Below are 13457 nucleotides of genomic sequence, written 5' to 3' on the forward strand. Positions count from 1 at the left end.
TGTTTTAGATACCTGGGAATGGATTTGGCAGCAGATGGAACCATGGAAGCGGAAGTGAGTCACAGGGTGGGGGAGGGGGTGAAAGTTCTTGGAGCGTTGAAAAATGTGTGGAAAGCAAAAATCTTGGAAAGCAAAAATGGGTATGTTTGAAGGAATAGTGGTTCCAGCAATGTTATATGGTTGTGAGGCATGGGCTATAGATAGAGTTGTGCGGAGGAGGTTGGATGTGTTGGAAATGAGATGTTTAAGGACAATATGTGTTGTGAGGTGGTTTCATCGAGTAAGTAATGAAAGGGTAGGAGAGAGGTTAGGGTAATAAAAAGAATGTGGTTGAGAGAGCAGAAGAGAGTGTATTGAAATGGTTCGGTCACATGGAGAGAATGAGTGAGGAAAGATTGACAAAGAGGATATATGTGTCAGAGGTGGAGGGAACGAGAAGTGGGAGACCAAATTGGAAGTGGAAAGATGGAGTGAAAAAGATTTTGAGCAATCGGGGCCTGAACATGCAGGAGGGTGAAAGGCGTGCAAGGAACAGAGTGAATTGGAATGATGTGGTATACCGGGGTCGACGTGCTGTCAGTGGATTGAGCCAGGTCATGTGAAGCTTCTGGGGTAAACCATGGAAATTTTTGTGGGCCTGGATATGGAAAGGGAGCTGTGGTTTCGGTGCATTACATATGACAGCTAGAGTATGAGTGTGGACAAATGTGGCGTTTGTTGTCCTTTCGTAGCGCTACCTCGCACGCACGCAGGGGGAGGGGGGTGCCATTTCATGTGTGGCGGGGTGGCGGCAGGAATGGATGAAGGCAGCATGTATGAATATGTGCATGTGTATATACATATATATCTGTAAGTATATAAATATGTATACGTTGAAATATATAGGTATGTATATATGTGTGTGTGGGCATTTATGTATATCCATGTGTATGTGGGTGGGTTGGGCTATTCTTTCATCTGTTTCCTTGCGCTACCTTGATGCGGGAGACAGCAGCAACAGGGTATAGTAAAAAATGCTGAATATAGATATATATATATATATATATATATATATATATATATATATATATATATATATATATATATATATTTATTTTATTTTTATTATACTTTGTCGCTGTCTCCCGCGTTTGCGAGGTAGCGCAAGGAAACAGACGAAAGAAATGGCCCAACCCCCCCCCCATACACATGTATATACATACGTCCACACACGCAAATATACATACCTACACAGCTTTCCATGGTTTACCCCAGACGCTTCACATGCCCTGCTTCAATCCACTGACAGCACGTCAACCCCGGTATACCACATCGCTCCAATTCACTCTATTCCTTGCCCTCCTTTCACCCTCCTGCATGCTCAGGCCCCGATCACACAAAATCTTTTTCACTCCATCTTTCCACCTCCAATTTGGTCTCCCTCTTCTCCTTGTTCCCTCCACCTCCGACACATATATCCTCTTGGTCAATCTTTCCTCACTCATCCTCTCCATGTGCCCAAACCACTTCAAAACACCCTCTTCTGCTCTCTCAACCACGCTCTTTTTATTTCCACACATCTCTCTTACCCTTACGTTACTCACTCGATCAAACCACCTCACACCACACATTGTCCTCAAACATCTCATTTCCAGCACATCCATCCTCCTGCGCACAACTCTATCCATAGCCCACGCCTCGCAACCATACAACATTGTTGGAACCACTATTCCTTCAAACATACCCATTTTTGCTTTCCGAGATAATGTTCTCGACTTCCACACATTCTTCAAGGCCCCCAGAATTTTCGCCCCCTCCCCCACCCTATGATCCACTTCCGCTTCCATCGTTCCATCCGCTGCCAGATCCACTCCCAGATATCTAAAACACTTCACTTCCTCCAGTTTTTCTCCATTCAAACTCACCTCCCAATTGAATTGACCCTCAACCCTACTGTACCTAATAACCTTGCTCTTATTCACATTTACTCTTAATTTTCTTCTTTCACACACTTTACCAAACTCAGTCACCAGCTTCTGCAGTTTCTCACATGAATCAGCCACCAGCGCTGTATCATCAGCGAACAACAACTGACTCACTTCCCAAGCTCTCTCATCCCCAACAGACTTCATACTTGCCCCTCTTTCCAAAACTCTTGCATTTACCTCCCTAACAACCCCATCCATAAACAAATTAAACAACCATGGAGACATCACACACCCCTCCCGCAAACCTACATTCACTGAGAACCAATCACTTTCCTCTCTTCCTACACGTACACATGCCTTACATCCTTGATAAAAACTTTACACTGCTTCTAACAACTTCCCTCCCACACCATATATTCTTAATACCTTCCACAGAGCATCTCTATCAACTCTATCATATGCCTTCTCCAGATCCATAAATGCTACATACAAATCCATTTGCTTTTCTAAGTATTTCTCACATACATTCTTCAAAGCAAACACCTGATCCACACATCCTCTACCACTTCTGAAACCACACTATATATATATATATATATTTTTTTTTTATATTTATTATACTTTGTCGCTGTCTCCCGCGTTTGCGAGGTAGCGCAAGGAAACATACGAAAGAAATGGCCCAACCCCCCCCCATACACATGTATATACATACGTCCACACACGCAAATATACATACCTACACAGCTTTCCATGGTTTACCCCAGACGCTTCACATGCCTTGATTCAATCCACTGACAGCACGTCAACCCCGGTATACCACATCGCTCCAATTCACTCTATTCCTTGCCCTTCTTTCACCCTCCTGCATGTTCAGGCCCCGATCACACAAAATCTTTTTCACTCCATCTTTCCACCTCCAATTTGGTCTCCCTCTTCTCCTCGTTCCCTCCACCTCCGACACATATATCCTCTTGGTCAATCTTTCCTCACTCATTCTCTCCATGTGCCCAAACCACTTCAAAACACCCTCTTCTGCTCTCTCAACCACGCTCTTTTTATTTCCACACATCTCTCTTACCCTTACGTTACTCACTCGATCAAACCACATCACACCACACATTGTCCTCAAACATCTCATTTCCAGCACATCCATCCTCCTGCGCACAACTCTATCCATAGCCCACGCCTCGCAACCATACAACATTGTTGGAACCACTATTCCTTCAAACATACCCATTTTTGCTTTCCGAGATAATGTTCTCGACTTCCACACATTCTTCAAGGCCCCCAGAATTTTCGCCCCCTCCCCCACCCTATGATCCACTTCCGCTTCCATGGTTCCATCCGCTGCCAGATCCACTCCCAGATATCTAAAACGCTTCACTTCCTCCAGTTTTTCTCCATTCAAACTCACCTCCCAATTGACTTGACCCTCAACCCTACTGTACCTAATAACCTTGCTCTTATTGACATTTACTCTTAACTTTCTTCTTCCACACACTTTACCAAACTCAGTCACCAGCTTCTGCAGTTTCTCACATGAATCAGCCACCAGCGCTGTATCATCAGCGAACAACAACTGACTCACTTCCCAAGCTCTCTCATCCCCAACAGACTTCATACTTGCCCCTCTTTCCAAAACTCTTGCATTTACCTCCCTAACAACCCCATCCATAAACAAATTAAACAACCATGGAGACATCACACACCCCTGCCGCAAACCTACATTCACTGAGAACCAATCACTGAGAACCAATATGTATATTATCCCTGGGGATAGGGAATTAAGAATACTTCCCACGTATTCCCTGCGTGTCGTAGAAGGCGACTAAAAGGGGAGGGAGCGGGGGGCTGGAAATCCTCCCCTCTCTTTTTTTTTTAATTTTCCAAAAGAAGGAACAGAGGGGGTCAGGTGAGGATATTCCAAAAAAGGCCCAGTCCTCTGTTCTTAATGCTACCTCGCTAACGCGGGAAATGGCAAATAGTTTAAAAAAAAGAATATATATATATATATATATATATATATATATATATATATATATATATATATATATATGTGTGTGTGTGTGTGTGTGTGTGTGTGTGTGTGTGTGGTGTGAGGTGGTTTGATCGAGTAAGTAATGTAAGGGTAAGAGAGATGTGTGGAAATAAAAAGAGCGTGGTTGAGAGAGCAGAAGAGGGTGTTTTGAAGTGGTTTGGTCACATGGAGAGAATGAGTGAGGAAAGATTGACCAAGAGGATATATGTGTCGGAGGTGGAGGGAACGAGGAGAAGAGGGAGACCAAATTGGAGGTGGAAAGATGGAGTGAAAAAGATTTTGTGTGATCGGGGCCTGAACATGCAGGAGGGTGAAAGGAGGGCAAAGAATAGAGTGAATTGGAGCGATGTGGTATACTGGGGTTGACGTGCTGTCAGTGGATTGAATCAAGGCATGTGTATGGGGGTGGGTTGGGCCATTTCTTTCGTCTGTTTCCTTGCGCTACCTCGCAAACGCGGGAGACAGCGACAAAGCAAAAAAAAAAAAAATATATATATATATATATATATATATATATATATATATATATATATATATATATATATATATATATATATATATATATATCCCTGGGGATAGGGGAGAAAGAATACTTCCCACGTGTCGTAGAAGGCGACTAAAAGGGAAGGGAGCGGGGGGGCTGGAAATCCTCCCCTCTCGTTTTTTTATTTTTTTTTTTAATTTTCCAAAAGAAGGAACAGAGAAGAGGGCCAGGTGAGGATATTCCCTCAAAGGCCCAGTCCTCTGTTCTTAACGCTACCTCGCTATCGCGGGAAATAGCGAATAGTATGAAAAAAAAAAAAATATATATATATATATATATATATATATATATATATATATATATATATATATATATATATATATATATATACATGTACTTATTCATGCTTGCCTTCATCCATTCCTGGTGCTATTCCATCCCACAGGAAACAGCATCACTACTTCCTGCTTCACTGAGGCACCGCCAGGAAAACAGACAGAAAAAGGCCACATTCGATCACACTCACTCTCTGTCATGTGTAATGCACCAAAACCATACCTCCCTGTCCACATCCAGGCCCCACAGACCTTTCCAGGTTTACCCCAGACATTTCACATACCCTGGTTCAGCCCTTTGACAGCACATCGAGCTCAGTGTACCACATTGTTCCAAATCACTCTATTCCTTGCACGCCTCTCGTCCTGCTGTATGTTCAGGCCCCGAACGCTCAAAATCTTTTTTACTCCATCCTTCCCCCTCCAATTTAGTCTCCTGCTTCTCCTTGTTTCCTCCACCTCTGACACATATATATATATCCTCTTTCTCAGTCTTTCCTCACTCATTCTCTTCAAATGTTCAAACAATTTCAGTTCAACCTCTTCTGCTCTCTACACCACACTCTTTTTATTTCCACTCATATCTCTCACCCTTTCATTTCTTACTTGATCAAACCACCTCACACCAGATATTGTCCTCAAACATCTCATTTCTAACACATCCACCCTCCTCCGCACAACCCTAGCTGTGGCTCATGCCTCGCACCCATATAGTATTGTTGGAACTACTGTTCCTGCAAACATACCCATTTTTGCTTTCTGAGATAATGTTCTCTCCTTCCATACATTCTTCATCACTTGGAGAACCTTTGCCCCCCTCCCCTACCCTGTGACTCACTTCCGCTTCCATGGTTCCATTCGTTGCTAAGTCCACTCCCAGATATCTAAAACACTCCACTTCCTCCTGTTTTTCTCCGTTGAAACTTACATCCCCAAGTAACTTGTCCCTCAACCCTACTCAACCTAATAACCTTGCTCTTATTCACATTTACTCTCAACTTTCTCCTTTCACATACTTTTCCAGACTCAGTCACCAACTTTTGCACTTTCACACTTGAATCAGCCACCAGAGCTGTATCATCGGTGAACAACAGCTGACTCACCTCCCTGGCCCTCTCATCGCCAGTAGACTGCAAATTTGCCCCTCTCTCTAAAAGTCTTGCAATACCATCCAGACCTACCAATATACCAGATTTCATCTTCTGCAAATCTTTCACTACCTCTTCTTTCTTAACCAAACCATTTTTCCTGATCCTCTCACTTCGCACTCCACCCCGACCAAAACACCCTATATCTGCCACTGTATTATTTTTATTATTTTTATTATACTTAATCGCTGTTTCCTGCTTCAGCGAGATAGTGCTAGGAAACAGACGAGGAATGGCCTATCGAATCATATGCTCATTTATATACGTAAGCACCCATACACAGATATACATATATTTATACATATCAACCTATGCACATATACATACATATCACCATATACACATATACATACACATACACACACAGTACATATATACACATGTACATATATATATGTACATTTGTAAGGAACTATACTGCACATTTGAAGGTCATTTCAAAGTAGTTGATATCTTTTACCTGGATTTTAACAGTAAGTAATGTTTCTTGATACAACTTTAAAACAGGTGGCTGCAATATTTCTGTTCAATAAAATCTGTTCGTGTTGTAAACAGTACTTCCATTCCAGCTTAAATAGTGATTGCTTGATGAATGACAAGTCTTGAAGAAAAGATCTGTAGGAAATCTTTTCAAGCCTCAGCACCATGTGGTGCAGAAGTTAACACTGTCTTAAAGATTAGAGTGATGCATTTATGTGTATTTCAGGGGCTCTTAGTTCGTCATGTGATAAAGATGTTAAGCTAGACCAAAATTGCTTTTTGTTAACTTTTTTACTGTGCCTTTGGACATAGTACACTTGTTTCAACTCAATATGACTGCAGAGGTATAGAGGTTTAATTTAATCATTGCAAGTATGTTATCCGTGAGGCATAGAATTCCTTTATTCAAAGTAAGTTTTATAGCCTCTCATCATCATCCACTGATAGGTCTTTTTTGGTCTTTAACTAAGGGCATTTCTAACAACTTCTGTTGCTCTGCCTTTTTTTCTCTTTTCCATTCTGATGGTAATATAGCTGTTTCTCCCATAGACAAAGCAACTCTCTTTGATTCCCATTTCTCCCCTAACTCCTCCTTGGATGACTAAGGTATCTTCACCCCTGATGCTACTCTTATTAATCCTATGTCCCTTCTCCATAGTCTCTTCTCTGACTCTTCGAAAAGTGCTTCTCTGGTTACATGCAAGGCTTATGGTCCTGATGGCATCCATCCCAGTGTACCGGAAGAGTATGCCTCTGAATCTTGCATTTGTTCTTGCTCGTTTGTTCCATTTTTGTCTCAAAACCAAAACTTTTTCTTCTTAGAAGCATGATTTGATACATCCCATTCCTAAGAAGGGTAGCTTTTTTAACCCCTGTAACCATTGTGCTATTGCTTTGACATTTACCATTACCAAAGTCTTTGAATCCCTCCTCAACTCCTATATCCTTAGACACCTTGAATCTCATAGTCTTCTCCTTGATCACCAGTGTGGCTTTCATAAGGCGAGACCCACTGGTGTTCTTTCCTATCTTACTAATGTCATCCCTGAAAGATTTTGGGAAGTGTTTTGTTGTTGCCTTTGACATAGCCAAAAATTTTGACAAGGTGTGGCATCAAGATCTCATCTCTAAGCTTCTCTCTTTTGGCTTGCCACTCACACTGTGCTCCTTCATATCTAGCTTCCTTTCCAGTTGATATGTCTCTGTGGATATTAATGGATTAACTTCACCGATTAACTTCACCCTTTCTCCATCAACAGTGATGTTATGTCAAGATTATGTCTTATCTCCTACACTTTTTCTCCATTTTATAAACGATTTCCTTTCCTCCACAGATAACCAAATGCACTCATATGCTGATGACTCACCATTGCATTCATCCACATCCCTCATTTGTGCTCCTTCTTTCACTCGATTTGCATCTTGTCTTGACACAGCTTTCTCTTTGAACTCAGACTTGGGACAGGATAGCTCATTGGGGTAGACAAACTCTAGATAAGTTTAATGCCTCTAAGACCCAGTTTCTACCCGTCTATCTGTCGAAAACTCCTCACAACTCTCGTCTTTCCTTTGACGGTCTTGTAATTTCACCTGTTGACTCAGTGAACATACTTTGTATTACGGTAATATCCACTTGTTCTTGGAAACCTTATGTTACAGAAGCAGCTAAGTCTGCCTCTAAGAAATTGGGAGTCCTGTTTCGATGTTGAAATTTCTTTTCTTCTGAACAGTTGCTCTGTTTATACAAAGGATTGATTCGTTCTTGTCTGGAGTTCTGCTCTCACATCTGGGGTGGTTCTAGCTGTGCATCCTGACTTGTCAGAGTTGAGTCGAAAGCAGTCCAACTTATAATCTCCCAGGCTAACTTCAGAACTTATCCCTTTTGCCCTTCACCAGAATATTAGTTTACTTCTCTCCTCTATGTGTATTACTTTGGTTTTTGCTCCCAAGAGATGTCTACTTGTGTGCCCCCACCACTAGTTAGACCACACAGTACTCGGCAAACTGCTGCATCATATGATTACTGTGTGGCCGTTGGCAACTCAAGGGTGGGCTTTTTTTTATATGTTTCTTTTCCTACACCTCTGAGCTTTGAAACTCTCTACCTTCTCATGTCTTTTCCAATAAAATGCTAAGGTATAGGTATATCCCATAGAACAAGTATGAATCATTCAGATTTGTTGTAGTTGTATGGTTGAGTGTGAAATTTGTACGTGAAGAAGAACTGCTTAAACTGTCCTCCTCCATATAGTGGGATATTGTTCTTGTAGGCAACTAATGAGTACATTATACTCTTTGGTTTCAAAAACAAACATCAGCACTGGGACATGTGCTTCTTTGTCCAATTACCGCTCATTTACCATGCGTAAATTTTGTCCTTTCACTAGTGCTTTCAGTGCACCCCAGTTTTTCTCTCTTGTTTGAATCTGTTTTTAACTTCAGCTCTCTGCCATCCTTACTGAACTTTACTTACAAATATTTAGACTCATCCACAGCTTTCAGTTCTTCTCCAGGCTGACTGATCTTGCAGTCTGGTAAACCTTTCCTTTTCAAAAAACTTGCCTCTTCCCTTATTCACATTCACTTTCAGCATTCTCATCTTATTTTAGATGCATAATTGAATTAGTGTGCCATTTCATTGATTCCTCCTATTTGGCAAACAATATAGCAGTATCTTCACACTGAAAATGTAGCATCATCCATTCTGTTTTACTATGATTAGTTACAACACCACAGTCACCCATTTTGAGACTCATCTTACGCAAAACCCTAACCATAAAACCATTAGATAAACATGATGACATCATACAACCTTGATACTTTTCCACATTTTTTTCAGATCACTCACATCCACCACCATTTATAGTACTTTCACATATGCATAACTTTCACTATTTAAGCTGTTGATAGCATTTGAATGTCTTTCATGCATGCCATGTGGAAACAACCCTTCCCTCTAAATCCCTTAGTGTTTCTTTAAATGAAGTATATTCATGATGAGTGTATGGAAGAATTTGGATTATCTGTTGCCCTGATCACATTATGTTATTCAGAATTTCAATGTTCCTTTATTCATTTCTTTTTCCCATATGTCTCTCAGATGGTAAATGTATGTAGTGCTATGTATGTCTCCTCCATAGTTTATTCTTAAGCTATTTTGCTTTTTGACATCTTTTATCAAACCATCTCTCTCTCTATTTTCTAACCTATCCTTTTTATTTGTGGTGTATATTTGTTTGTTTGTGTGTGTGTGTGTGTTTGTGTGTTTAACTGTATGCCAGTTCTTGCAAGCTTAAACTCCCATGATTATTGATTTCAATTGCCTGCATTTGAATTTATAGGTTGTTTAGAAGAGTGAGCTCCTTATTCTGTGCAACAGTTTTCTTGTGAATTTTATCTTCTTCACAGGTTGGTATAGAGGCTTTTCCACGCGCAACAGAAATGTAAAGGGTATATTTCCAGCCCAATTCATCCATCTCAAGCCATTTAAGATCGACAATGAGGGGTTAGTATTGTACAACTTTTGATGTTGCTAGTTTCATTTTATTTAAGCAGATGCACCTTTCATGAGAGAATTAGCATGTTTCTTCATGGCTGATTTACAGACTTAGAAGTCCTCTGTGAAGAATGGCTGGGGTCAGATAGATAGATAGTGAAAATTAGAATAATCTTTTATAGTATAGAGGTGAAGGATGTGCTGTTTGGGGAGGGAAGTTCAGAATTGTTAGAAAAAACATGAGAAGCTTTAGTCTTTTGTCATAACTGTAATGAATATTTTCTCATTGATAAGATGTTAACTATGTTCAGTAGGAACATTATACTGCATTATGATGTTTCAGCATTTTGGTACATGCTGGGCATACTGCATTTGTAGTGTCCTGTTTTATGAAAAGGAACTGTAGGTAAATGTCTTTAATGCTTGTCACCTATTGGTTGCATGAATCCCAGGAACAGGGATTTTTTTTATATGTATTTATTTTCATATTTTATATAAGGATATGCTTATGATAGTGCATGTACATATAGCTTTTATGAGATACCTAAATAAGTGTATGATATTTAGTTTAGTAAACTAAAAGAATGTTTATAGAAATCATATTATGTGAAAAATTGTCCATAGGGATAGGGAAGAAAATTCTGCCTATGTAAGGTGATTAAGTGGAATGGGAGCAGGGGACTGGAAGTCCTCCACTCTTGAATTAACTTCCAAAAGATGAAACAGAGGAAGGAGCCAAGCAAGGATGATTTCCTTGAAGCTTCATTCACTGTCACTGTTCTTGAGTCTACCTGTCGCACAGGAAATAGCAGACACATGAGAAAGAAAAATGATTAAGTAAAATTTACATTTATTTGAACAAATGAATGTTGATAGACTTCTTGAGAAGCTTCTCATGGAAAAAGTAGGGAGGGAAGCCTGTCAGCCTCCTCTTGATATCAATTAACATGAAGGTAATTTTGGGTGTGTAACATTTATATGATTATTTTTTCAGAAAAATTTCATTATATGGCATTTTGTGATAGCTAGTGAATAATTTTTTCAGTGTTACTCTTAAGGCTTTACAAAAGACATAGAAATGAGAAGCACCTAGATTAGAAAACTGAAGAAAGTTCATAAAACCAGGGTTTCTTTTCTTGTGATGGAGTTTTGATGCTAACCCTAGATATGGCAGTTACATCCTACTTCCTAAGAAAACTAACAGCCAGATACTTTTCACCTGTGAGTAGAATTAACCTGAATCCATCGTTTCAGACATTCTTTGTTTTAAGTAATTTGGTGGTTTACTAAATTCAGTCTTGGCTGTGTTAATTGTGGCTATAGGTAACAAAGCAGATAGCCCTTCAATTAAACTTAGTTATTTTTAGTTGTCATATTTACAAGGAAGCAGATCATTACTTTCGTCATTTGTGGAAAAGTTTATTGAAGCAGTGTATCATATAAAGTTGAGAAGATTATTGGTGGTTCTAGATTTGTGTAGACTGCTTTAATAGTTCTTTTTCATGCCATGGTAGCCTGGACTTGAAAAGGAAGGTTATAGAATAGGAAAGAGATACTGTGTCTGTGGGTATGACATCTGCTGAGTATGGACTTACATACCTTTTCAGACTTTTCAAGTCATGGTTCTTGAGGCTTCATAATCTGTCCAGGTTTCTAACTATTCCAACTCAAGCATTTTCAGCTTCAGTGTAATAAGTGTAGCTGCAGTGTTTTTCATTTAGAAGTGAAGTTGATGAAACTGGTATCCTGGAGGATTATAATACTTATGTTGCTGAGATGGGTTCATGGGTTCATCAGTGAAACAATGCTACAAAAAATGAATTTAATCAACCACTTCAGTTTATTTTGTGGTTCAGATGTCTGCCTCATCCACATGCGGACTTCTGGCATTCTGTCGATGAATATACAATCTCTGCTTGTGATACATAACACTTGACAACACGCAGGTCATTCTTCACACCTCTAGATTTTCCTGCAGTGAGCACTCTTTGCTATCCCTGCCTTTTGGCAAAATGGTGGGAGCAGCAGATAGAAGTAGGAGTTAGGAATATTTAGGCAGGAGCATTAGGTTGAAACATTAGGTAGAAGTAGTAGTTAGGAACATTAGGCAGGAGCATTAGGCAGTAGTCAATAGGAACATTAGATAGGAGCCTTTGCAAACACTGCACTAGAGTTGCCGTTTGCCAGTAGCCTGTTAAGGATAAGGCACTAAATGCTTAAGCGGCATAGGAGTTCACTAGTTATGGTGACTTGCCATGGCCTCCCCCTTGGGGAAGTTCCAGTTGGGAACATTTGTCAGAGGTATAGATAAATGGATGTCAATTATATGTTTGATCTAGCATTTGTTGACCTCGAGTAAACTGTTGGAGATCTGATATGTGAAGGGTAGTATCACAGGTTTTCTCATCCAAGATTTCAAGCTTAATAGGACAACCTTAGAGGTGACTGAGTCCTGTAACAAGTGTCACTTTGGGTACAGAATTTGAATTTGCAGTTATCTGACATGACTAAGTCTGGTTTAAGCTTCTAGAGTATTGAAACCCAATGATATTGAATATTGAATTGATTTTTTTTTTTTGTCATATCTAAACTGTTTCCTGCCTTAGCAAGGTAGTGCCAGGAAAAATCCAGTATAATGCACTGAAACCAGAGCACACCATCCACAGCCAAGACCTACAGACTATGCCATGATTTTGATTGATGCTTCACTTTCCCTAGTTAAACTTATTGACAGCATGTTATCCCTTGTATACCACATTGCTTGAGTTCATTCTAGCCCATGCCTACCTCTCTGTTGAATGTTCAGGCCCTTAACTTAGAGCCTCTTTCACTCCATCCTTCCATCTCCTTCTCAGTCTCCTTTTTCCCCTTGGACCCTCCATTTCTGATATGTAGATTCTATTAGTCTGTTTTCACATATCCATATGTGCAGACTGTTTGAGGACACCTTGTTTAGCTCTCTCAGTCTGGGCTGACTACCACATCTACTCTCCCCCTATCATTTCTTACATGATCAGCATGCTTTACTCCATTTGTTGTCCATAGACATATTCTTTCTAATACATTCACTCTCTATTCTTTTGCATTTAGGGCTCAGGATTGTATAACTACATTGAGATTACTGTATCCTCAGATATACTTACCTTTGTCCAAACTGGCACAGATGTCTCTACCCACACACTTCTTGATACATCCAGTGACTGTAGCTCCCACTGTCACCCTGTGATTCGCTTCAGCTCCCTTGATTCTACCCACTGCCAAATTCACTCCCTCATACCAAAATCACTTCTTCTTCCAGGTCTTTTCCCCCTCAGACTCTAACTCAAACCATTCTCTCCTCATTACTATGTTTTTGTTTATATTAATTCAAATTCCTCCTGTCACACACTGTCCCAAACCAGGTACCAGCTTATGGAGTTTCTCTTTCTAGTTTGCTGTTAACAAGTTTGACCCTTGAACAATGAAACCCTAAAAATGTAGGGAGTCCCCAGTGCAGGGTTTAAGAGAAACTTAAAAGAAAATAGAAATATTTTAGTCGTATCAGTTAACAGGGATATCAAGAAATATTA

General features: G+C 40.1%; 1 protein-coding gene across 3 annotated transcripts in view; it reads left to right on the forward strand.

Annotated features, from left to right (window-relative positions):
- spg (dedicator of cytokinesis spg) overlaps nucleotides 1–13457 on the forward strand; it is a 392951-nt gene that overhangs the window by 12419 nt on the left and 367075 nt on the right. For all 3 annotated transcript variants that reach the window (XM_071687033.1, XM_071687034.1, XM_071687035.1), the window contains exon 3: nucleotides 9801–9897. In XM_071687033.1, coding sequence (XP_071543134.1) covers nucleotides 9801–9897 — 97 coding nt within the window. The remainder of the gene's footprint in view (nucleotides 1–9800; nucleotides 9898–13457) is intronic.

The sequence above is a fragment of the Panulirus ornatus genome, chromosome 43 (genome assembly GCF_036320965.1).
Source record: "Panulirus ornatus isolate Po-2019 chromosome 43, ASM3632096v1, whole genome shotgun sequence".
NCBI lineage: Eukaryota > Metazoa > Arthropoda > Malacostraca > Decapoda > Palinuridae > Panulirus > Panulirus ornatus.